Below are 25,815 nucleotides of genomic sequence, written 5' to 3' on the forward strand. Positions count from 1 at the left end.
GGATGGGTCAAATGCGGAGAACAAATGTCGCACACACACCTGTGTGTGTGACAACTAATGGAACTTTGACTTGACTTTACTGGTTGTGCAGCACCAGGCTAAAGACCAAAGGTGACAGATCATTTGCTGCTGTGGCCCCCAGACTCTGGACCTCTCTCCCCCTGAGCCTGAGATCAGTGGACTCAGTGGTCTCCTTTAAAAAGCAGCTGAAGACTCACTTGTTCAAGCTGGCTTTTGTATGACCTTCTTCACCACTCTCTATTCTGCTCTCCCCAACTATTCCACCTTCCTCAGGATCCACTGATTTCCCTCTTTCCTGTTCACTCTCTCTCTCTCTTAACATTTTTTCTTTTAAATCCCAATTGCCTATTTTTGCTCATTTTAAATATATTTTTAAACATTTTCTAAATGCTTTTTTATATTTTTACTTTTTTTTTGTAAAGCGCCTCGTGATTTTTATCTTGAGAGGTGCTATAGAAATGATACCTTCTCCTTCTTCTTCTTCTTCTTCTTCTTCTTCTCCTTCTCCTTCTTCTTCTCAACGCCGGTGAAGATAAAGATAAAGATCTGCTTCAAGCTTGCTGGGTTCACCACATTGCTGTTGTTGGTGCACGTTCATGGCCTGCATTGGGCTGCCTCTCAGCACCTGATGGAACGACTGGGACAGCAGTATTTGAGGGGGCACTAGAACTTGAACTGAAACTGAACGGATTGGGGCTCCTCACTGACCGCGCACCTACAGGACAATGTAACCTGCATCCACCTCGGCTGAAGACCCCCTGGACGCAACTACAACAGGACACAGTGAAGAAGAGACGCTGGGAAAAGATCAACTACTTCAAGCACCTGCACCCAAATCTCTAGACTGGTTTCACGGTCAAGGACCTGAAGGACTTTTCGGGGACAAGATCAGCTCCCTGACAGTTGGACAACCACCTCAACACGCCATGGAAGGACCCTGACGTCTTCCTATTGAGAAGTTGAACTGTGCGCTCACATCCCGAACTCCATTATTGTACTCCGGACCTGGACTTCAAGGTACTCATCAACGTAAGACTGAAACCATCCTGATCAATGGAAGAAGACTCTGACCTTCAAAACTATTCTCCAACCGGGACTCTCAATCCACGGACAAGCGCTTCCTTTTGATGAAGAATGCCTGGCTTGCCTCAGCTCTGCCATAGTTGGAGCTGCATAAATTAATATTACACCTTCATATTTTCCTCATTCACAGGAAGACTCGTCTGCAACTTGAAGTTTAAATTAAATTCACCTGATGTTTCCTCCTTGAACCGTCACCTTATCGTGGTGGAGGAGTTTGAGTGCCCTAATGATCCTAGGAGCTATGTTGTCTGGGGCACTTAGTGCCCCTGGTAGGGTCTCCCATGACAAATTGGTCTTAGGTGAAGGGTGAGACAAAGAACGGTTCGAAGGATCTTTCATGGCGGTGAAAACGAAGAGTCGGAGTACCCGGCCCGGAGGGTTACCGGGGTCCCACCCTGGAGCCAGGCCTGGGGTTGGGGCCCGTGAGCGAGCGCCTGGTGGCCGGGCTTTCGCCCATGGGGCCCGGCCGGGCCCAGCCCGAACCGGATACATGGGCTCGTCCAACTGTGGACCCACCACCCGCAGGAGGAACATGAAGGGTCCGGTGCAATGTGAATCGGGTGGCAGACCAAGGCGGGAGCCTTGGCGGTCCAATCCCCGGACAAGAAAACTAGTTTTTGGGACATGGAACGTCACCTCGCTGGCGGGGAAGGAGCCGGAGCTTGTGGCAGAGGTTGAGCGGTACCGGCTAGATATAGTCGGACTCACCTCGACACATTGCATTGGCTCTGGAACCCGAGACCTGGAGAGGGGTTGGACACTCTACTTTGCTGGAGTTGCTCGGGGTGAGAGGCGGAGGGCTGGGGTTGGCTTTTTGTTAGCCCCGAGACTCTCTGCCTGTGTGTTGGGGTTTACCCCGGGGGACAAGAGGGTAGCTTCCTTGCGCCTTCGGGTCGGGGAACGGGTCCGGACTGTTGTTTGTGCTTATGGGCCAAATATCAGTTCAGAGTACCCACCCTTTTTGGAGTCCCTGGGACGAGTGCTAGATAGTGCTCCATCAGGGGACTCCATTGTCCTGCTGGGGGACTTCAATGCTCACGTGGGCAATGACAGCTTGACCTGGAGGGGTGTGATTGGGAGGAACGGCCCACCTGATCAGAACTCGAGCGGTGTTTTGTTATTGGACTTCTGTGCAAGCCGCAGTTTGGCCATAACGAACACCATGTTCGAACATAAGGATGCCCACCGGTACACTTGGTACCAGGGCAGCCTAGGTCACAGGTCGATGATAGATTTTGTAGTCGTATCATCTGACCTGCGGCCGTATGTTTTGGACACCCGAGTGAAGAGAGGGGCGGAGCTGTCAACTGATCACCACCTGGTGGTGAGTTGGATCAGATGGCAAGGGAACATGCCGCGTAGACCTGGCAGACCCAAACGCATAGTGAGGGTCTGCTGGGAACGCCTGGCAGAAGAACCTGTCAAGACGGTCTTCAACTCCCACCTCCGGCAGAGCTTTGACCACGTCCCGAGAGCAGTGGGGGACATTGAGTCCGAGTGGGCCTTGTTCCACTCTGCGATTGTCGAGGCGGCTGTTGCTAGCTGTGGTCGTAAGGTGGCCGGTGCCAGTCGTGGTGGCAACCCCCGTACCCGCTGGTGGACACCAGAGGTTCGGGGAGCCGTCAGGCTGAAGAAGGAGGCCTACAGGGCGTGGCTGGTCTGTGGGTCTCCGGAGGCAGCAGACAGGTACCGGATAGCCAAGCGGGGTGCAGCAGTGGCAGTTGCCGAGGCAAAATCTCGGGCGTGGGAGGAGTTTGGTGAGGCCATGGAGAAAGACTATCGATCGGCTCCAAAGAGGTTCTGGCAAACTGTCCGGCGCCTCAGGAGAGGAAGGCAGCAACTCGCTCACACTGTTTACAGTGGGGATGGGGAGCTGCTGACGTCAACTGAGGCTATAGTCGGACGGTGGAAGGAATACTTTGAGGAGCTCCTCAATCCCACCAATGCGCATTCCGAGGAGGAACCAGAGCTGGGAGGCCTGGGGATGGACTGTCCGATCTCGGGGGCAGAAGTTGCTGAGGTAGTCAAACAACTACACAGCGGCGGAGCCCCGGGGGCGGATGAGGTTCGTCCTGGGTATCTCAAGGCTATGGATGTTGTAGGGCTGTCATGGTTGACACGTCTCTACAACATTGCGTGGTCATCGGGGGCAGTTCCTAGGGAGTGGCAGACCGGGGTGGTAGTCCCCATCTTTAAGAAGGGTGACCTGAGGGTGTGTTCCAACTATAGGGGGATCACACTCCTCAGCCTCCCTGGAAAGGTCTACGCCAAGGTACTGGAGAGGAGGGTCCGATCGATAGTTGAATCTCAGATAGAGGAGGAGCAATGTGGTTTTCGTCCTGGCCGTGGAACTGTGGACCAGCTCTATACCCTTGCAAGGGTGATGGAGGGGGCATGGGAGTTTGCCCAACCAATCCACATGTGCTTTGTGGATTTGGAGAAGGCTTATGACCGTGTCCCCAGGGGCACCCTGTGGGGGACGCTCCAGGAGTATGGGGTGGGTGGCTTTCTGTTAAGGGCCATTCAGTCCCTTTACCAGAGGAGCGTGAGTTTGGTCCGCATAGCCGGTAGTAAGTCGGACCTGTTCCCAGTGAGGGTTGGACTCCGCCAGGGCTGCCCTTTGTCACCGGTTCTGTTCATCACTTTTATGGACAGAATTTCTAGATGCAGCCGTGGTGTGGAGTGTGTCGAGTTTGGTGGCAGGAGAATCTCGTCTCTGCTTTTTGCGGATGATGTGGTCCTCCTAGCTTCATCCAGCTCTGACCTTCAGCTCTTGCTGGGTAGGTTCGCGGCCGAATGTGAAGCGGCTGGGATGAGGATCAGCACCTCCAAATCTGAGACCATGGTTCTCGACCGGAAAAGGGTGGCTTGCCACCTCCGGGTCGGGGGAGAGGTCCTACCTCAAGTGGAGGAGTTTAAGTATCTCGGGGTCTTGTTCACGAGTGAGGGTAGGAGGGATCGGTAGATCGACAGGCGGATTGGTTCGGCGTCTGCAGTGATGCGGACGCTGAGCCGATCTGTCGTGGGGAAGAGGGAGCTGAGCCAGAAAGCCAGGCTCTCGATTTACCGGTCGATCTACGTCCCAATCCTCACCTATGGTCATGAGCTTTGGGTAATGACCGAAAGAACGAGATCGCGGATACAAGCGGCCGAAATGAGTTTCCTCCGTAGGGTGGCCGGGCTCAGCCTTAGAGATAGGGTGAGGAGCTCGGACATTCGGGAGGGACTCGGAGTAGAACCGCTGCTCCTCCGGATCGAAAGGAGCCAGTTGAGGTGGTTTGGGCATCTGGTCAGGATGCCTCCTGGACGCCTCCCCGGGGAGGTGTTTCGGGCATGTCCTGCCGGCAGAAGGCCCCCGGGTCGACCCAGGACACGTTGGAGAAGTTACATCTCCAATCTGGTCCGGGAACGCCTTGGGGTCCTGCCGGAGGAGCTGGTGGACAAGGCCGGGGAGAGGACGTCCTGGAGCTCCCTAGTTGGGATGCTGCCCCCGCGACCCGGACCCGGATAAGCGGAGGAAGACGACGACGACGACGACGACGACGTTTCCATAAATTATACTGATATTTTCTGTGTATTATATGGTTTTGCTAACCCTTCCCAATCTCCTTACAGGAACTGCCATAAATTGTAGGATTGTGCATCACAGTAAATTCGTTTCAACATGTATGAAATAGCTTTTCTTGAGGTTATAATTGTGTTGATTTAGCTGATTCCATTCTCTTATCTCTGTGAACTGCTGTAAGATATTATTGTCAGTTGTGTTTGCCACATTGTGTTTATTACCTTATTTGTTCTTATTATTTTGCTGATTTTTCTATTACACTTTATATGGAATGATTCTTTGGATGAAGTTATCAGGATTGAGATTAAAATCAGTAAACGACAAACAAATGCAGCACCTCTTGCTGTGTCCTCACTTCATCGTGTTGATTCTGAACCTTTCCCATCTCATCGTAGCATTTATTATTATTATTTTTCTTGTTTTGATGCTTATCATATTTGTCATGAGTTGCTTGATTTGTACCCTATTGGTCCTCATGACTACCGAGATGATCACCTTTCCTGGTTTTACCCCTTCCCTATTCCTTAAGTCGTGATTGATGTAGCTTTCATAGATAATGGTGACAAGTTATGGAAGTGGATAAAATTACTTATTTATTATTTTTTGTTTTGTTGCTTTCTTTTGTTTGGTTATCCTATTCGGATAAACAGGAGGGATTATGTCATGGAAATTTTATATTTCATTGCTTTAACCCGTTAACAAATGTCCTGAAGCATTCTCACACACACACCCAAACACTGTTCTTCTCCTACACCCATACACACACTGACTCTCTCTCTCTCCACTCACAATGACCTCACTCCCATCTTTATCTCTTTGTTGAAATAAACTCTGTGATCAGATGTTCGGGGCATTTTGCCTGGTGCATGTGCCACAGTTATAACCGGTTGACTTGTCTGCTTTCCTTATTGATTCTTGTCTCTCTCTTTAGATCCAGGAAATGGGTTTATTGATCAACATATTGATAAAAAATCCCCCCCCCCCCCCCCCCCCACACACACACACACACATACATAAACATTGATCCATGCTTTCACAATAAGAGTGCCACGAAAGACAAAATAGAGGCAATTTAGAGGAGGTGAGAGTATATTATTTTTGATCCACTGGCTGAAAAATGTCAGTGTGTTCAGGAAAAACAAAACCATGTATTTAACCCTGTATAACACCCCCTCACATAAGCAAGTTAACCCCCAGAGACCCAAATTTAGAAAACAACTGCAAAATATTTTTTTAACCTTTCACATGTTGTTCTAGGAGGCCAGATAAACGGGCCTATTTACACATTTTAACAGCCAATAGTGTTGCAGAACTGAACAATAGGACATATTAGCAATGTAAATGTGGTTTTAAAAAGAAAAAAAATGGGGAAGGTTTATTTTTGTAGACTTAAATCTGATGTTGTAATATTACAACCGTGTGTCTCTGGAGGTTAAACACCTCTGAGTATGGGAATCACACTAGCAATTCCCATTTATTCTCCAACAGAAGGTTGTCACTCACTGTTGTGGGGAAGAATCGGCTAGTTTTGAACTTCTTTAGAGCCATGGAGCAGGTGTAGGTCCCAAAGAACAGGATGAAGGACATTAGGGTGATGTCAGGCACGTAGCCACAAGCCTCGCCGATCAACAGTCCTCCGTTATCCAGACACTCCTCCTTGCTCAGGGATGCCCAGGTGGCGTTCTCTGGCTGCAGAAAGAAAGAAGAAAGACCCAAACACAATCGGACATGTGGATAAAAGCAGCTTTGAAGAATGTAATTTAATTCTGCTCATAATGTTCTGCCAAATGTGAAAAAAAAAAAAAGGAAATCAAGGACACCAACATACCAGATCAGTACTGTTTGTCCAGGCTGAACTTTCAACAAGTCCCGACGAGTTGCCTGGTGAGAAGAAACAATAATATCTTATCAGCGAAAAGAGAATACTCCTGATATCAGCCGTTTCACATTCGCCATGTTAAATCTGTGTCAACATTTCTGCACCAGCAATAGTGCCCAGTCATGACTACACACCGATGGGGCTGCTGAGAAAGTAAACAGAGCTCTCTACAACCTGACACATGCTAGTATCATTTGCTATTTCTACTGCAAACACAAAAAAACATACTACAAACGCCACACCGAAAAACCTCTACTGAAACGGCCCAGGTTCTCAGTGTTTTGCATCATTACAAAGATTGGCATGATGGTGAAACCATCGAGATGTCTGACTCATCCATCAAACCGGTCTTTGTTCTGCTGACGCTACCTGGCACGCAGCGGCAGTCGTACTGAGTGACGAGGTTCAGGTTGTACCCAGGGTTGATGGGGTTGTGGTGGGCCAGCTTTATCATCTTTTTGAAAGCATCGTAGATGAAGATGAAGCTGATGAGTGCCGAGAAGCCTTCCTCTGTGAAACGAGTGAAGTACTGCACCAGGAAGCTGGCATCTGTGGCGACCAGCACCAGACAGAGAAAACCAGACCACAGGCCGATCCACAGCCGAAACTCTAGGTAGTCGAAGCTGTTGTCCCTGCAGGGGAAGAAAGCAAAAACCATTCGTGGAAACTTTCTTTTATTTAAAAATGAGTGAAAATCCCTTTCAGAATTTCCAGTAACCTCACGGTCTGGCCTGATGGAACACTGAAGTAAAACACGTTCAAGGCTGTAACAAGACTACGGGCTTTTAGATGGCTCTTGTGGTGCAGCATATTAAGCAGCTGTGAGCAGCCTAGCAGCTGCTGCTAACGCTGTATCCATTCAGATCGTTTGGAGGCCACAGACGCCTCGACATTCACCACTCGGTGTGAAATTAAATGAGAGTGAATTATTAATAATGGAACCAAACCAGCATGCTGCTGGGTAATGTTAGAAGGCCGTCTGGGAGAAAGGGTGCAGCAGCAGGAGGACAACGGCCTTTCGCCAAGGTAAAATGATTGCAGAGAGCTCTGTTCTAGTTCTCAATAAAATAATTTGTATAGAGTATGTGCTTTATTCATTTAGCTCCCGTGTTTGGTTCTACACGAGGAGTTGGTCTTGTCCCGGAGTCTGAACACGAGGCTGAAGCACAAAGCAGTGCTGTGAGCTATCTGTCACTACTGTGAGATTTACAATGAATAAAAACAGCTCGAGTGTAATGAATATCAAACGAACTGCTGCTAGCCAACTCTGAATCCATCTCAATAACTTAGGATCTCATAAAAATACAAAAAAAGCCTCTAAAAATGGAAACTATACCCTTTTCTCAGGCCTTGCACACACACAAGTGTAGTAGCGTTTCTGTAAAACAAAATATCCTCCTCTTCATCTAGGAAGACAATTTGGGTCGACACCACCTTGTTTTCAGCAAAAACTCCACTAAACTCTGAAACATGTTCATAGGCATGCCCAGCCTGTAGGCGGTAGGGGTTGTATGAACTAGTCGACTGGTCGACTTCACTGCTCTGTAGTGACTTTTTATGCCTGTCATCGACTAGTCGCAGTCATGTGATAATGACCGACAAGATGCAGTCCTCGGAAAAGACAGCGGGTGAAAGCAGGTGACAAGCTCCTGCGCGTCGGGAGGCGACACGTTGTGCCAGAGCGTCCAGCGGTCAAACGGACATTTAACCAAATTGTGACCTTTACCCTCTTGCAATTTAACCTTCCCCTCACCCCCATCCTAACCTTAACCAGCTCAAAGCTCTGATCGTTGACGCGCTCCAGACATCTGCGTCCTGAGCACGGCCACAGCAACATTATCAAATCAGATGTCGCCACCTCAAAAACAAATTTAACACGCGATCGTTCATGTCGGCTCATTTCCTTTTATGTTTTCTGTCTTTTAATTGTGCCTGATGCTTTTCGCTGCTGTGGAGCGGAGCGCATCACCTGTTTTGTCCTCCGGTGACGCACCTCACTGATGCGGCCGGCGAGCACTCCGCTGTTTTTGTGGTCGGTAGATCTTTTAGAACTGCAGTTCAAAGGTAACTCATAAGGTGAATATATATGAACCCAGGTAGCAGTTTCTCTTTAGGATTGAGAGGAGATGCAGGAAGATAATAAACAGGCAGGACAGAAAAATAGTCAAATAAAAACAAGTTAGTTTTTGTACCTGGTGGTTGCAACAAACAGACACCATTGAAGGTAATCAGAAGTGAGGAACAGAAAATGAAATAATTATTTTTATGTTTAGAGCAGCAGGAACTCCGAGAGGCTGCAGGCGCATCAGTGAGTTTGCGGCCGCTGCGCCCGGGGGGGGCGCTGAAGTGGAGCAGTATAGATGCAGACACTACCGTTGTTAAAAGAAATGTGTTTAACTTTGAAAATGTGGGTGCAATTTTAATTGTCAAAAACTCCAGCGAACCAACCGACAGCCCCCGCCGCTTCAGGTGTATGACGTCATCAACGACTAGTCGAAGTCGACTCGATTTTCATTACTTGACTGTCAACTTTAAAAAAAAAAAAGTCACGCAGCCCCTAGTAGGCGGCAGTAGTTGCCCAACTCGTCTGCGTTGTCGAGTTTTCTCCATTTCAGGAATTATGCACAATTCTGTAAAAATCTGTAACACTGATGATCATACCCTGGACTGCGATACAAACAATACCTTTTAGAGCCTCGTGCAATTTGAATTGAGCGCCGCTCGGCATTAGTCAATAGCGTTAGACATCTGCTTACATAAACATTTCCATCACAGGGTGTGCATGCACTTAACGCGTTCTTAGGCGCAGAGTCGGCGACCGCAGTAAAACAATGCGTTTCAGCTGTCGACCGGCTAGAGGTGCACGTTCATGAACAAGAGGTGTAATTTGTGCTCTTCGACACAACAGTAACTGAGTTTGTAAAAACAAGCGGAAACACAGGTCACATGTGATAGAGCATTTTTTGACACAGGCAGTGATGTCACTAAAGAGGAAACCCTGATTACATTCACACAGAAAAAGCCCAAGTCTCCATCTTGGTCAGGGGTCTTTTTAAGAATTGCATTTGGTGTCGTATATCTTCACTTTCATGGGGACAACCAGCTAAACCATAAACATCTTTGTTTTGTGGAACACCAAGCTACGTGTGCACAAAAGCATCAGACTGCTGCTTCTGCTATATTTCAACAGTAAGGTTTTTATTGGTGACAGAATAATTTTAACAGTTTCTCACTTGCTGAAATTGAAGAGAAGCCGTTCGAAGACTAGCACAGGTCCTGTGCTGCTGAGGATGGTCAGAGGCTGGCCAGCCAGCAGACAGAACACGGCTCCTGTCAGCGCCGTGCCCAGGAAACTCTCCAACACTCCCTGCAAGCGCAAAACACGCGTCACATGACTCGTGAAGAAAAATCTATTAAAACACCAACAGTACATCCACACAATAAACTTCTCTAGAACTGCATTTCTGTATTTTCTCATTTACTGATGTGTGCAGAAGAAAGTTTTGTTTTTCCCACACCATATTACATGACTGGAACGCGATCCTATCAGAACCTGCCTTTCCCGTTTCCAGTGAAATCAGCTTCTTTCTTTACCTTTCAGAAACAGTTTGCTGAATGAGCAAACGGCAGAGGTTTTGTCCTCATGTAAACATGGAGAAGGGTTAACAGAGGGCAGGGAGTCCCTGTTCTGAGCTGGGAGGTGAAAAGAAGGAGGGATGCAGGAGAAAGGATCAGTGATGATTGGAGGAGGGGGGGGGGGATCGTTCAGGCACCATGGTGCGGATACAGTAGTAATCTGGATCTGTGGTTATTTACAGCAAAGGCCAATCCCTGAGGCCAGGTCTCCGTCACAGGAGAGGCTGACATCACTACCTCCACCCTGGACAGACTGTTACCCACAGGGCCCATCGGGACTGACACAGCAATCTGGGTCGGCTGTCGTCCACAGGTTAGAAACAACTCTGGTAGGGAATCAACAGTTGGTGGGGCAGGTTGTTCTGGAGTGAGCCTCTAAGCCTTAAATCAGCATGGCTAATCAGCTGAAGAGAGAGAATTAGTTTAACACACGAAACTGTGACGGAGCAGAAAACACCTGCAGAGTTCATGGCAAGCCCCGTTATCTTCAGTCTGTCAAGTAAACGAACTTCTGCATCTTCTACTCCTCCATTCAGCTGAGATCCACAACTATTAGTTCCTCAACGTATAATCGACACAAACTGATCCGAGTCACCAGTTAGAGAAGGAAATTAGCGTGATTGGGTCTTCCTCAATTATTTTTTGTAGTTTAATGTAGCTTGAACATTGTATTGGTTAATAATGATCCAAATGTAAAAGCCTGTTTGGGTTTATAACGACTATTTTCTGCACTAAAAGCTTTTGTTGGAGTATTACTTTAAAGTTTTTTGTTTTTATTTTGTCATTACAGAAAACACTGATGTCAGGAAACCATACAGATACTATAAAATCTTCACTTTCATTCAACAAGAACATTCCGACAATAACAAACCCAACAGAGCTGCATTTCAAAGCTCCCATTCACCCGCTTTTTCAATTCGGTTCTTGTTTCAGGAAGTAGGAGTATTTCTCATAATTATTAAATAATTAAACATCTCACCTCTGACTGTTTAACAGTAACGTGACTCTACCCCGTCCAGTGGATTTGCAACATTGATGTTTTATCTCCACAAATAACACAAGCCCAAAGGAATTCTGCAATTTTGTAGAGTTGCTAATGCTAACGGTTAGCTTTCACCAACCAGAGATGTGCTCTACTCTCTCCTGGATGCTAAATCAACAGCAGCCTTCCCCTTCTCGAGCCAAGATGGATGAGTCCATGAATGCTAATTTACAGTGTGGCATAGGTGGGGGGTTTCTAACTTGAGCGGTTCCCCGTCTGTTTTCTTTCTGCTGACAATGCAGGAAACGGGTAGAAGACCATTTTCACATTCAGCACGCATGCTAAACTCAGAATGACGATCATATTTCGACTGATCAAGTAAAAAAGGTAACATTTGGAATCTGTTGCGCGTGTCTTTGTTACCTCTCGTCTAGTGAGCCTCGTCTGCCCCGAGGCGCCTGCAGATTGTTCAGAACGCTGCAGCGAGATTCCAGACGAACACAAATAGACGCAGTCATAACACTCCGCTACATCCTCTATTGGGTTCCCGTAGCTTTTAAAGTAAAGTTTAAGGCAGGGGTGCCCAATCCTGGTCCTGGAGAGCCCGTATCCAGCAGGTTGTGTGGTTTCTCTGCTCCAACACACTTGATTCGGAGGCTCAATCACCTGTGCAGCAGCTCATGAAGCTCTGCAGACGCCTGCTAATCACCTGCTGATTGAAATCAGCTGCACTGAAGCAGAGTTAAAACTAAAACCTGCTGGATGCCCTCCAGGGCCAGGATTGGGCACCGCTGGTTTAAGGTATTGCTTTTGTGAATGTTCTCACACCCTCCTGTCTGTCGGACCTGCTCAATCTGACCCGTCGGACCTGATCACTTGTTACTCTGCACACCGATCATGAATCAAAGCAGAGTGGAGGCAGGCTTCTGTGTATGCCGCCCCTGTGCTCAGAAATGCACCGCCCTTCAAAATCAGACCGGCATCATCCATCGCAATGTTTAAATCACAGTTAAAGACAAACTTGTATGACTTGAGGTTTGGCCAGTGACTCCTTTATGCTGTGTGATGGTTTTATTCATTAACTGCTTTCATCTGTTTTGTAATATTCTTTTATCGTTTTTCAAGACGATGTCATGTGGAGCACTTTGATCGGCTCCCATGCCGTTTTCATGTGTGCTACAGAAGTAAAACGGTAAGGTATCTCCGTGAACCTGCTCTTGAGAGCCGAGCACCAGGGTAAACGTGTAAAGTCTGCGTTTGGGGGTTTACCTGCATGTTTTCAGTGGCATCTCCAAGCAGACCTCCAAAAGTGATGGCATTGGTGACGGTGCCCAGATAGATGAACAAGATGGCAGACAGGGACTGGATGTGGAGTGAGTCGTAAAAGTCGCTGGCAAAAAATGGCAGCTTCCTCTTCACGTCCAGGATCAGACCTCCACAGAACCTGAAGGACGACATTAGCAGACGTGGTTTCGTAAGAAAGGAGAGGCAAATGCAAAAGTATAATCAGCAGTGAAGTGTTTCTATTGTTCTCCAGTTCCTTGTGAAACATTTCCTTATCGTAAGCTGCTGGAGGATAAAACGTTTTCCGTTAATGAGACTTTAGTTTGACACATCTTCACTGGCAGCCATCGGATCCCATCCAGATTATAAACATGATGATAATACCCTCATTTTCAAGACTGGACGTCCATCATGTGAACTTTTGAAAAGGTGCCAAACATCTTTAGCTTTTCGGCTCATCAGGAATTCTCTAATTACCTTCTTGTGCGCTGAAGCTCCTCTCCAACTTGGTGTCCTCCTCCACCTCCTCCTCCTCCTCCTCCACCTCCGTGTCCCGAATCATGAGGAGTGTCCCCGTTCATCTGAGGCATCTCAAGCCCAGAATACATGTTCTTCCTTTGAGAAACACAAGATAAAAACATTGTTTCAGCTCATTAGAAACTTGAAAAAGAAAACAAACTTGCACTAAAAAGGTCGAAAGAGGCATTGTTGTGACTTTTAATTGTTTATTTTTTAAAGTAAGGCACAACGGTCTGTCAGGATGTGCTTTATTTAGGGAAGAAAAACAAGCATTTTAATTAAAAAAAGTCAAAATTGCATAAGAAGAGTAAAAACATTTCTGTTTAGCTTAGTTCTGCTGTTTAGTGTCACCATGGTAACCACACACCCATGTCTTCCACTTCCTGATGGCATTTTTACTAAAACAACCAGCCAGAAACTACGAGTAGGAATGAAACCTCCAAGCTTCCTTGAAATGGATCTGAACAGTCAGTGGCAGAAAGGTCTGATGGTGACGCCTGCATAAATGTTGTTCAAAGGGATACTTGTTCATATTTTTAAATCATTTTCTTGAAGCAGAATGTGCTAAAATGACCCTTTACAGGGTAATGAAACACCACCCAGCCCCCATTGCCCCCTGAGATCAGAATATTCTACATGCAACTTCAGACTGGTGGGCCGCTCCGTTGGGACTTATAAAAGAACAGAGCCGACATCGCTGGCGTCGAAGTCTGGTTCCAGCCCCTTCCCTGCATGTTTTAGATCATGAGCACAGCTGATTTGTTTAATTTAGTGATGAATCACTGGGGAAATGTCTCAGCTGTTAGATTAAGGTGTTAAAAGGATGAACACACAGTGAGAAGGTAGATTTTGCTTTCTGTTCTACAAGCTGACACTAGGGGGTGCTAAAAGCAAGCCAAAACTGCTTAGTTCCTCTTTAATGTTTGAGATACAAGTTCAGCTTGTATTTAGTAAAAGTTAATGGTTTCGGAGAGGAAAACATAGAAGAGACAGAACAAAGGGAAAATATGCAGATTTATAAAATTTGTGAGAAAGTGGCCGAGCTAAAAAGCTGCAAAGAGGGAGGCGTTTTCTGAAGTATTTCACTAAAATGGCCCTTTTTATAATGAGATAATGCAGCTCTTTATCAGATTTCACCTGTGTTACACAACAGAAAGGGGAATGCTAATTCAAATTTTAAGTCTACAATAAAATGTACCGTTTTCCTTTATTTGCACTTCTCAAGAACAGGCCTCAAATGTAAGAATCTGAACATAAAAATGTTTTTAAAAAGTCTCAATCTGCACCAACAGCCTGCTGGAGAGAAATCCCACTTTTAACTGGGACTGCACAAAGTCACTCCAAGGGCTGCAAATGGCCCCAGAGCCACACTTTGGGCATGCCAGTAAAAACAATGCACCCAAAAGTCAGCCCATGCTCCCGTTTGGCCACCATGTTTTAACGGAGTGCTTTAGGCCTAGTCCACACGTAGCCGGGGTTTTTTAAAAACGAATATCCGCCCCTCCAAAAACGTGCATCCACACCACCGCGTTTTAAAAACAAACTCTGTCCACACGTACCCGGATAAATACATTGTTAAGGACATGCCAGACCTGTAGGTGGCAGTACTTCCCCGTTCTTAACCTCGTCCTTCGTCTGTGGTCTTCCGCAAGGAGCAGTAATTCCACTTGCAGAAACAAACAAGCAGAAAGCGCTTGGACAGTTGATCACAGCTCTGAGGGCTTCCATGATGTCGGCTAGTGTAAACACAGGTCGCACACGTGATGTCAGCATTTTTTGTCGCGGAAAGTGACGTTGCGGACCTTAAAACTCCGGTTTTGTCTGTCCACACGCAGATGCCCAAAATGGAGAAAACGCAGATCTTCACTTTGACCGGAGTTTTTAAAAAGATCCGTTTTCGTGTGAAAAAACTCAGTTTTCGTGTGGATGACAGGCCAAAACGTAGAAAAATATCTACGTTTTGGCAGATCCCCGGCTACGTGTGGACAGGGCCTTATTTGGATTATTATGTGGACTGGCACTGACCTTTTGTCTGAAGAAGGCAGGGATTTAGGCGGCTCTATCCTGATGTCAGGGTCCCACTCTCCAGGAGGGAGGACGATCACCTCATCCAGGAACTCATCGATACCCGCCAGCAGGTCCTGCCTGTCCTTTGCTTTGTAGGCGATATCATGGAATACCTTCCAAAAGACAAATATAAAATCATTGGTAATTATTAATAAAATATATCATTTACTTAGAAAAAGCCAGGGGCGTGTCCAGGGAGTGGCCTGGGGTAGCACATGCCACCCTTAGAAGCTGATTGGCCACCCCAGGTGCCACCCTACTAAGTTCCAGTTTAAATTGAATTTACATTGTCGACAAAAGGCTTGAGTTGTAAACTCCAAAAATAGTGTGTGGTAGCATGCACCTTTAACATTGTCTTCTAGCCCAGGCCTACAGAATATTTCTGTGGTATTAATATTATTTATTATTTTTTCATATTCACATAAATAGTATTTAGAGTCCCACTCAACTCCAGTTGGTGGCAATAATGCAACAAGAAGTGATTTGCTAACCACCACAAAACTAGAAGATGAATAGAAAAAAATAGTGATTGTGCAATGTGAAACTCCAACATTCACTAGAAAGTAAATAAATAAACGATTTGTGTAAATAAATAAATAAGCATAACCATTGGTGCCACCCATGCATAAACAAGTGCCCCACATGGGTCACCCCATTTTAAAAGTCCTGGACACGGCTCTGGAAAAAGCCTGTAAAAAAGCCAACTGTAACTACATTTAACGTCTTTATGAAATTGAACAAAAACACCAGCAGACTTCTGTTTACACCATTCTGCAACCAATTTGAGCTCTTTCTCAATAACCAGCAGACATTTGTGCAAACTTCGAGCTCATCTGGCAATACGAGTGCTACGAAAACACACAAGGCGATGACTCGAAAACACAAACATCTGATAAAGCCGTGACAAGGTAATGACGAGGGAGGTTAGAGGGCAAAGTTTAACTTCAGGAAATCCAGTCGAAACACTTTCTAACCTTCCATATTGACATAAAGATATGACAAGGGATGATTCGAGGCCTGTGGCTGTGGGAAAAGGCAGCATGTGCTCGAGTATCAACAATCCAGACAGCCGTTGGGACAAAAACACAAATGGCATCAAGCAAGTGGGTGCTTTTTAATGTTAACACCATGCGGGTCTTTTGTCAAAAATGAAGCAAAGACTCAAAGGAATATTCCCTGGTTATTTCCACGTGAGAACACATTAGAGACAGATCATTAGAACTTGAATAATTAATTAGCTATATTTAGACAGACTCTTTTACATCTGGGGAAATTTGCAGTCATGGTCCCGCCCACCTTGGGTTGTGACTGCCCTCAGGGAGGCCATTTTGATTTTGCAGCCAGGAGAGAGCAAAGATCATCTCTGCTAGTAGAAGCTAATGGTTAGCATTAGCAAATATGCTTTAAAGTGTTCTGAGTTTTGTTAATGAAGGCAGCAGAAGAGTCATGCTGCTGTTCGCCAATCAGAGGAGAGACATTTGCATATGATGAATATTAAACTTGTAATCCCGCAGTTTTTCGCTCCTCACTCCTCTGATTAACTTCTACTCCCATACTGTACGCTTTTTGGCTCATCTAGACAAATCTCTCGTGAACAATGTCTTGAGTTGCCCTCGTGACATCTTATCGAGCACTCCCACGACCAAACAGTCTCCAGTGTTCAAAAAAAAAAAAATCAACAGAAACATACGACTCCGGTCTGCAATCACCCCAAGAAAATACATCCAAATCGTGACATGATAAACTAGTGATAAGTGCACAATGCGAGAGTAGCAGCAGCAACAGTATTAACAGTGGAGGCTACATGCAAGAAGATGTGGGCATGAAAAATGCCCAGGCTTAACCCAAAAGCGTGAGAGCCCCCCCCCCCCCCCCCCCGGAAAATGACCCAAGTTATTCTTTAATACCAGAGACCACAACAGGATTTACTGAAAAATGAGTGAATTAGACCTTTAAAAAGGTTAAAGGGACTAGATGGAAGTTTGACAGCCAAAACATGTATAGAAATAATACATTTCTTCTTCATACATTCTCCTGCAACGCCCTGATCCTGTAGAATGAGCCCTGGCATTTTTACTGTGATTGCCTGTTTTTCTGTAAAATCACAGAAAAAGAGAGATGCTCGGGTCGAGCAGGCTGCTTCATGCGCGTTCACGCTCAGGAAATAGCCCGTAGCATTTGCTATCCGTAGCTTTAGCAGCAGAGAGAGGCAGTGCCAGCTCAGCGACTTTGTCGCTGTTCCTAACGCCTAGTGATGAACCTAGCTACATTTCTGAGGACCCTTAGCTACTTTCTGTAGAACTTTCTTCTAGATATTTCCTGCAAATTAGCAACAAAATAGCCATTTTCACTCTGAACCGTTCTTTGGTTTGACGTTGTTTCAGCTGTCATCAAGGATATAAAAGTTACAGATACTGTGAATGTTACTAGAGTGTAGCTAACCTTGTAAGATGTCTGACTCTCATGCAGAAGACCTGGGTTTGATTCTGGATGTGAACATAGTTTATTTAGAGTTTGTTTTTTACATTAATGGTATATTTTTTTTACAGTAAGATGCCCAAATTTTTATTTGAGACTTGCCGAACAGCATTGAATTCACAGCTAAAAAAGATGTGGGTTCTACTTTCATTTTGGAACAATTTTTCAAGCAAGGGAAGGGAATGATCTGAGCTTGCAGGAGGACTGACCCATCTTAAACCTTTGTCGGCTGTGCTGAAGAGAAAGGTACAGAACCACATTATTTAATTAATTAGCTGCGTGTTCTCCTGTCCTCTGTCCTCCGGGCCACACACACACTCACACACACGCACACACACACACACACGGGACTGTCTCAACTGTTATTTTTGTTTAGGAGTGTGTACGTACAGCATGCGCGCCTCGTGCACGAGCCTACTATTGAAGCTGCCGTTACGCTTTTGGCCTGAGGGGGCAATCGCGAGCATAAAAATTCAAAACTCCGTAAAGTCCCTTTAAATATAATGCATTAGATCAGTGGGGAAAAGGTAGATGTAAGATTTATAGATCATCAAACTTCTGTTAAAACACCTGTTATGGAGTTAAAACACTACAAAAAAAGGAATTGTTACAAATAATCGAAACTGTTTTTGTTAATGTGATGAAAACGTACCTCATCTGACATCAGTGTGGCGATGGCCCTTCCAATCTCCCGATAAGACTTCGATATTCCTTTAGGACCCAACAGCACAAAGAGAAATCTGGGCAGAAACGGTGAAGACGTTACTGACATTTTTTTAATGTTCAACGCATGTTTAAAAGCTGCAATTTCAGTCAGCAGCAGGAGACATTTTACAGCTGAGCACCTTGTTGGCAGAGGAACTTCAGTGAGCGCCCCCAGCATGACGGCCTGCTGCATACGAACAAAAGCAACAAAGGGGGTTTCCAGGAAATCCACTTCTCCAACGAGCACATTGGATGCCTCAGCATCACGGGGCAACTTCTTCATGAACTTGTTCTTCAGCTGTTTGAACAAAGACAGCAAAAACGTGCAGTGAAAGGAAGGAACAAGGATTTGATGAAGCAGAGACTGATGTGGTGTTTTTACTGTGCAAGGACAGGTAGTTCCTACCCTTTCCTTCAATTATGTAGCAAAAATTATGTAGCAAAACCAGCTTGACTTTACGCCATCTAATAAACCTGCTTTACTACTGGACATATCCAAAGTCTACACTGCATTTCCTTTGGAGGTTGGCAGAAGAACACACAGAAACACAACACTGAATATTAACGCCACTGAAAGGTGTAGCAAATGAAACGGACATTGTGCAACCTTCTACTGGAGAATCATCGCTCCAGGTATTTACTTGGAAGTAATTTTGACACCGAAACCCTTCCCAGAGTGGATGAAAACCACTCCCAGTGCTAACAACAGTCACTGGTTGCCGGACAATGTACTCTGGCATACTGAAAACAAACATTGAGGAACAAGATGGACAGCCTGTCATCCTGGCCTTTGAACTCCCCCACGTCACAGTTTGATTAACGGGATGTGATGGAATAAAAGAGATCCTGATGATTTTGCCCCACAGACCCCAAGGGGGCTCGCAGCTCACAACCAGACGGACCACAGGAAGTTGTGAAAAAAATCTGACTTGCAGGGAGATAATTAACTAAAGCCCTGGTTTAAACCCAAAAAAACTCAACAAATCTAGTTTCACACGGTGTTGTAACTGTTTAACCGTTTCATCCTTGTGCTGTGTACTTGCGAGCACTTTGACAGTTTACATTTAACCACTTCATCTTGAGCCATGACAGCGAGACAAGCATCAGACACCAGAAACTCACAACACAGACAGCTTTTGTTGCTCCAGATGGACGTGCACAAGTGTGAGTTTCACAGGCTCAAACAAACACATCTACACGTGTGACCCTGTTGCTGCGATGTGAACAGATGTTCTGTTATTCTTTACAACAATAAGAAAAAATAAGTTACCTGATCCTTCTCTGGTTTATCTGAGAAATCACTCAGGCTGTTGGACGTGAGGTTCCGGTGGGTCGTAGTTGGACTACCTGCACAAAGGCGGTAAACCAATTAGGATCAAAACTTTTATTTGCTGAGGAAGAAGGTGGGCAAAAGTAAAGAAAAGCACAAAAAATTAACAAGAGATGCATTCAAATCAGCAAGATGTGGTGAGGCTTAAAGGTTTTTGTGAGAAAGTTATGAACAATAAGTATCTAACATGCAGAAAATAGCTTAGTGAACATTCCAGCCAGCTAACAGCTAGTCTCTACGGGGGCAGTTGTAAAATGGAGTGCCTCAAAAGTGTCAGAGTTATTTCAGGTAAACGTGTTCTTATAAACTTTTACATCACTGTAAATTACTTACAGCAACATTAGCAGATGCTAGCCAAATGTCACACTTTCAGTGAAAACGTCATCGTATTTCAGACTCAAGTAAAAAAGTTTAGAAAATAACTATTGAATGAAATTCTATGACTTTTTCAAATTGTAATTGTTTTTAATGAGACATAATAATTTTAATTTATAATAGGTCTATGGTTGATTGACTGTTTCAGTACCTTCCAGAATAAGCCGTTTCAGGGTTCTGTCACTTTAATACAAATAAGCTGCTGATGACCACGCCCACCCACCCTCTGATTGGCTGCTATGAGGTGATGAGCTTAGATATCTGGGAGGGGCTCAGAGTAGAGCCGTTGCTTCTCCACATCCAGAGCGGAAGCCTCCATATGCATCGATATTGGTAGTGGTGGTGAGGGGTTAAATGCTAATTTTCCTTATTGTGACATCACAATAAGGGACATCTTGAAACCGCATCCTGTAACCAAGATCTGACGAAACAAACAGATGGAGGGTCTTTATTCCCGTGTGGAGCCAGTAGACACTCACAAGGGAACAGAAAGAGTTTAATCTGTACCAATAACTCATTTGTGAACTCACTCCATTGTTACTAGCCTTTAGCTCATCTGTACAATAATATTTTTCTCCAAACTGCAGATATTCAAAAATTCAGCTACAACACGTATTATTGTTCACAACCTTTACAAAGAAAACCACTTCAAAAGATGTGAAGTCTCCCTTTTGGCTTTAGCGCCAACACCAGGTGGCTTTTGATTTGCTCCTCCAGAGGAAGGAGAGCTGGGATATGTGGTCCGCTCACATCTGCAGGTTAAGAGGTGTCAGCAGACACATGCTGCTCAGGCAACTATTGGAAAACCAGTAAACTTTGGAACTTCGTTCAATGTGGTTAGTTTACTCATCTGCTCTCATTGGCCTCATTTAAAAACAGTCTATACCAATTCAGCTTTCTGCCGCCAGGCAAATATTTAGCCAAGTATATTTAGAGTTTTTTTTCCATATTGGCTTCAGTCTGAAGAGGATTTTTATTACACAGAACCTAAATGTTCTTATTGGTTCAGTCGCACAGCTTTCCTTCTGTTCATTCAAGTCTCTCCTGCTAGTTTTCTGGATGATTGTGTTTGAACAGTGCAACTTTCAGCTGGAGGGCAGTGACCTCACTTACAGAGGTATCCCATGCTGGAGCTCCTCATGACCTCACATGATTCCACTGTGTCGTTTGGAGTTAAACAAGGCATGGGGTGCTCGAGGGGGTAGCATGCTGCAACGCCCCAGGTGCAGGAAGTCAGGGACAGATCCAGAAGAGGAAAGAAAAAGAGGAAAAGGAGGAAAGAAAGGAAGTGAAAGGTTGTATCAGAGAAACACAAGAACAACTGAGTACTAGTTAGTGTTTAAGCCAGATGTGAGAAGTTGAAAGACATGAAACATAAGTAGATGTCCTTTTACTAAGGCCTGGTTTACACGGCAGCATTTTTTAATTATCTGATCATTTTCAAAACTTGAGACGTCATGCGTTTTTATAAAACACTCCATGGATATAAAATTTTTGGTCTTGTGTGCGGGACATGGGGAAAACGACACTCTAAACACAAACCATTTTCCCCACAAAAACATTAACTGGTCAGACGGCAAATCTCAAAAAACCACTCAAGATCAAACGTGACTTCGCAGATAACCCTCTGGAGGCGGGTGTTGCAGATTTGCAACATTAAAACCTACCTACCTGGTTACTCCACATACGTATTTCATGAGCATTTTTGAACTCAGAAGTACCCCTGAAGGTCTTAGTTGTTCGTCCTTGAGAGGGTTAAACATGGCAGAGGAGGAGCCTGCAGGGTGACCTCACTCTGATTGGCTACCCGTTCAACAGGCAGCCTGCTTATTTTACCTCAAAAGTTGGAAATCTGATTAAAGGTGTGGTTTGCTTGTTTATTTAATATGTTTGCAGGTGTTCTCTATTGTTAATAAATGCCTTATGAAAATACCTTAAAAATACCTTTAAAAAGCTATGATGCTCCTGTTCTGAGATGCAGAAGTTTGCTGGTGCAAAGGTGGGCATATATGTTAGTGATATGCAAACACCTCGCTTCTGATTGGCTAACAGAACGTGTTCAGCCATGTTGCAAAGTCACTATCACCAAAACACTCTCCGCTCTCTCTCCTCGCTGCACTGTGGGTGGGTTTGAACAAAATGGGTGAGTCCATGAATGCAAATTCACATTGTGACATCACAGTGTCAGAATTTTTAAATCCTAGCATTTCACAGTCTATCAGAAGCTAATGCAGGGGATAGGTGTTGGACACTGTTTTCATGTTAAGCCTGCATGAAAAACTCAGAGTGACTGATTATAATCAGAAATAATGATTAAAAAATGTTTTTTTTCAGTCAACCACACCTTTAATGATCGGACCAGAGCATTCATAACACACCAGACATAGAAGGAATGTCTGATAAAAAAAAATTTGAACCATGACAGTAAGCGGGCACATCTTTATGATTATCATAAGGGGAGAATCTGGTGAAAATTTGGCATCACTTTCTGGCCGTGTGAACCGGGCCTTATAAAGGATGACAAATCAAAGGTTTGGCATTACCATTCTCCTGGTTTGAAAATAGCCTACTTGCGCTGGAAACACTTTTGCCAATATCAGCAAGCGAACGCAAGTTGGACTTCTTGGTCTGATGGCGATGTTTCCGCAGCAGCGTGTACACAACCTTCTCCTTCAGGTCCGCTTTTAGCATTCCGGCCTCGATCTGGCTGTCGGTGACCATCTCTGTTCAAAAGGACAATCAGTCATTCTCCGAAAGCTTATGTGCTGATGTTCTGGGAGGGATCAGGCCCACTTACCGACAACCTGAGGCAGGGTGGAGGCCTCTATATCCAGCAGGACTGTGCCTTTCTCGATGTACGATTTCAGCTCCATCAAGCTGTGTAAAGACAGCGTGGCGACGTGAGGCTTACTCCATCGCTCGCCACCTTTCTCCACCTTCTCCTCAAATTTGATCCATCTAGCCAAAAGACGAAGGAAGACAGTGGCAGGGATAATATCACACTTGTTCGGAAAATATAAAAAAAAAAGTTGGATAAAAAAAATCTATTGATTCATTTGATCAAAAGCACATCCCTAAAGGTATTTGGAATTGGCCACAGAGCAAGAGATGCAGAATAGTATGGCGTGGTATGGGGGCCAAAATTAAGACTACTGCCCAGTAGCAGGAGGCTGTATAAATTTCAAAGCAAACTACGACCTGATTAATGATAAGCTGGCACCGGTAACTGAGAGGCTGGCGCTGCTTACTGAGAAATAGTACCTTTACCGGCATTATTACTAGATACGCTATAGGGACTAGCAGCCCTCGGCTGGTCATGGACTGGTTCACACACTCCCTCTGCTGTCTATTAGCACGGATGGGCTAGCGTTAGCCTGAACGGGCTGGTGTCAGCATTGGAGAGGCTTGCCATTAGCGTGCCTAGGCTGGCCACTAGATGGATTTCCTACCTCCTCGACAGACCATTAGCATGGATAGGCTGGAGTTAGCATTGGAGAGGCTAGCCATTAGCATGTCTCGGAGAGTCACTAGTCAGCTAGTGGCCAGCCTAGGCACGCTAATGGCTAGCCTCTCCGATGCTAATGCCAGCCTGTCCATGCTAATGGTCCATCAAGGGGGTAGGAAATCCAGCTAGTGGCCAGCCTAGGCACGCAAATGGCTAGCCTCTCCAATGCTAACACCAGCCCATCCAGGCTAAAGCTAGCCTATCCGTGCTAATAGACAGCAGAGGGAGTGTGTGAACCAGTCAATGACCAGCCGAGGGCTGCTAGTCCCTGGCGTATCTAGTAGTAATGCCGGTAAAGGTGCTATTTCTCAGTAAGCAGCGCCAGCCTCTTAGTTACCGGCGCCAGCTTATCATTAATCAGGTCGGTAGTTTGCTTCAGAATTTATATAGCCTCCTGCTGCTGGGCAGTAGTCTTAATTTTGGCCCCCATACCGTGCCATAGAATAGGAATAAAAACCAAATCCCAGGATTTGACAAAGAACAAGCTGGCACCAGCCTGTCGTCTGTCTTCCACAGCTTTCAGACCACACACATGCACGCGGCTTAGTCGGAGAAACAGGACTCTGTTGCATCCCTGAAGGTAAGAACTTGTGGACAAGGATTCTTTTTTAATAAAAGCGTGTCACGTGTCACCCTACAAAGAGCCATTCTGCTGCGGCCTTAGGATGGGGTTTCCTCTGGAGATATAGTGTCCATCTGTGATCCACACTCCTGTGACCTGCCAAATCTCTAAGAGTAGACATACTGTAGGCTTTAAGGAATTCATTTACACTCCCTTCTATGCAAACTCTGCTTCTCAGGACAGGACAGCTCACTAGAGCGAGTAATGGGAGTAAAATGTTCCAAAGACAGCTTTTCTTGTTTCTTATTTTATTAGTAACATCTTACCAAAGCAAACAAAAAAACAGTTAGCATGTTCCAAAGTAAAAGTGAGTTATGTTCTGATCCTGTAAGAGTTTCTGCCTTTTCCCGGTCTCACGGGGCAGGTCAAACTAATCCCGATCAGATAAGGATATGGTGGGAGTTCACTGGAGAACTGCCTATTTCCTTACATGCTTTAAACACGATCGGATTGTGTTCCGCTTTCAAGGCTGTGAGGTAGGAAATGTCTGAATGCCCCAGTAGTTGCCCTTTATGTCAAAGTGGGGCGGGGGGCATCCGGTGAAATGTCTCACCTGGCCGTCTCCTTCCACTCCATCTCCTGCCCATCCACACACAGGAGTTCGTCCAGCTCAGTGAAGAGCTGAGGAGGCGGGGGGCCGTCATCCTCCTCGCCCAGGATGAACCGAATCCTCTCAGCAGGAGAAACTGCAAGACAACGATTTCAGAATTCATAATTTGCCCCTTTTTCAGAAACTTAATCTAGAAAATGAATCTAATTGTGTGAATTTCAGAATAAAACCGGGTTCAAATGTAATCTGATTATAAATTCCGTTTGGTAAAACTTTTTGCGTTTTGGACAAAACTCTCCTGCACCGTCAAATAAAGGAAAAGGTAAAAAATGTCAATTAAAAACAACATTTTATAGTCATTTCCATTCTCACTACAAGTTTCTGGTTTTAAAGGCTAGTATTGGTGCATGATGCTTACCTGCTGATTACAATTTATCTTTTATTGTAAACTCAAATTATGATCCTGGAAGTAAAACAAAAGTACACATAAATAAGCATTTAGCATTGGTGTGTTCACAGAACAGGAAACAAAAATAAATAAATAACTAATTTCTGATCAGCTCATCATGCTGAATACAAGCCGATTTCCATCGTCAGACAACTTATTGTTTCATCACTACTGTAAGTAATAAGACTTGGGAAGAAACAGAATAATAAAGAGAAGAAAAATAATCTAAAACTACATTTGAAATTTAAAGTGAATTCAGTTTCTGCCACTAAAATGAATCTGTAATCAAATATATTGCACTAGTGTAATCTGGGGGAAAGCCCTTTGATGTTCTCAAATAAGCAGCTTTAGAAATATGAAAGAAAGAAAATTGTTTAGTCAGAGAAAAACTAAGCTTGATAGAACAACAACTCCCACACGCTACTGACCACAATTCCTTCTGACTGGCAGGTCAGCCATTGGAAGAGTACATTTGGTCCCTGTGTCTTATTGAAATATGGACCCAACTTAACAAAAATAGATGAGCTGACATTTTAACCCTCATTTCTCCAAATGGATAATAAAAAATGCAAAAACGTAAAATGTTTCATTGCTTTACTCTTGGAGGGAAATTTAAAGGGCTACAATTTGACGTAAGTACCAGATAAAACTTTAAAAATCATCATTAAAAAAGGTGCGAGAGGACAATTTTCAGACATGGGGCAAAAAGTTGACTGAAAGTGAACCCTTTTGTAGGAATAATGTCCTGAGCACACTCTCAAAAGTC

General features: G+C 45.0%; 2 protein-coding genes across 7 annotated transcripts in view; both read right to left on the bottom strand.

Moving 5' to 3' along the window:
- Positions 1–25,815, bottom strand: part of fbp1b (fructose-1,6-bisphosphatase 1b) — a 291,591-nt gene that overhangs the window by 94,951 nt on the left and 170,825 nt on the right. The window lies entirely within an intron of this gene.
- slc4a4b (solute carrier family 4 member 4b) overlaps positions 1–25,815 on the bottom strand; it is a 52,906-nt gene that overhangs the window by 11,620 nt on the left and 15,471 nt on the right. For 4 of the 6 annotated variants that reach the window (XM_054736701.2, XM_015974407.3, XM_054736703.2 and 1 more), the window contains exons 5-18: positions 24,605–24,737; positions 22,722–22,882; positions 22,468–22,647; positions 21,038–21,133; positions 19,490–19,566; positions 18,360–18,517; positions 18,167–18,254; positions 14,995–15,149; positions 12,928–13,065; positions 12,436–12,610; positions 9,782–9,915; positions 6,918–7,180; positions 6,498–6,550; positions 6,173–6,358 (exon numbers count right to left, since the gene is read on the bottom strand). In XM_054736701.2, the coding sequence (XP_054592676.2) occupies positions 6,173–6,358; positions 6,498–6,550; positions 6,918–7,180; positions 9,782–9,915; positions 12,436–12,610; positions 12,928–13,065; positions 14,995–15,149; positions 18,167–18,254; positions 18,360–18,517; positions 19,490–19,566; positions 21,038–21,133; positions 22,468–22,647; positions 22,722–22,882; positions 24,605–24,737 (1,997 nt within the window). The remainder of the gene's footprint in view (positions 1–6,172; positions 6,359–6,497; positions 6,551–6,917; positions 7,181–9,781; positions 9,916–12,435; positions 12,611–12,927; positions 13,066–14,994; positions 15,150–18,166; positions 18,255–18,359; positions 18,518–19,489; positions 19,567–21,037; positions 21,134–22,467; positions 22,648–22,721; positions 22,883–24,604; positions 24,738–25,815) is intronic. The other 2 variants (XM_054736702.2, XM_015974408.3) reach the window with 1 other exon arrangement.

The sequence above is a fragment of the Nothobranchius furzeri genome, chromosome 6 (assembly GCF_043380555.1).
Source record: "Nothobranchius furzeri strain GRZ-AD chromosome 6, NfurGRZ-RIMD1, whole genome shotgun sequence".
Taxonomy (NCBI): domain Eukaryota; kingdom Metazoa; phylum Chordata; class Actinopteri; order Cyprinodontiformes; family Nothobranchiidae; genus Nothobranchius; species Nothobranchius furzeri.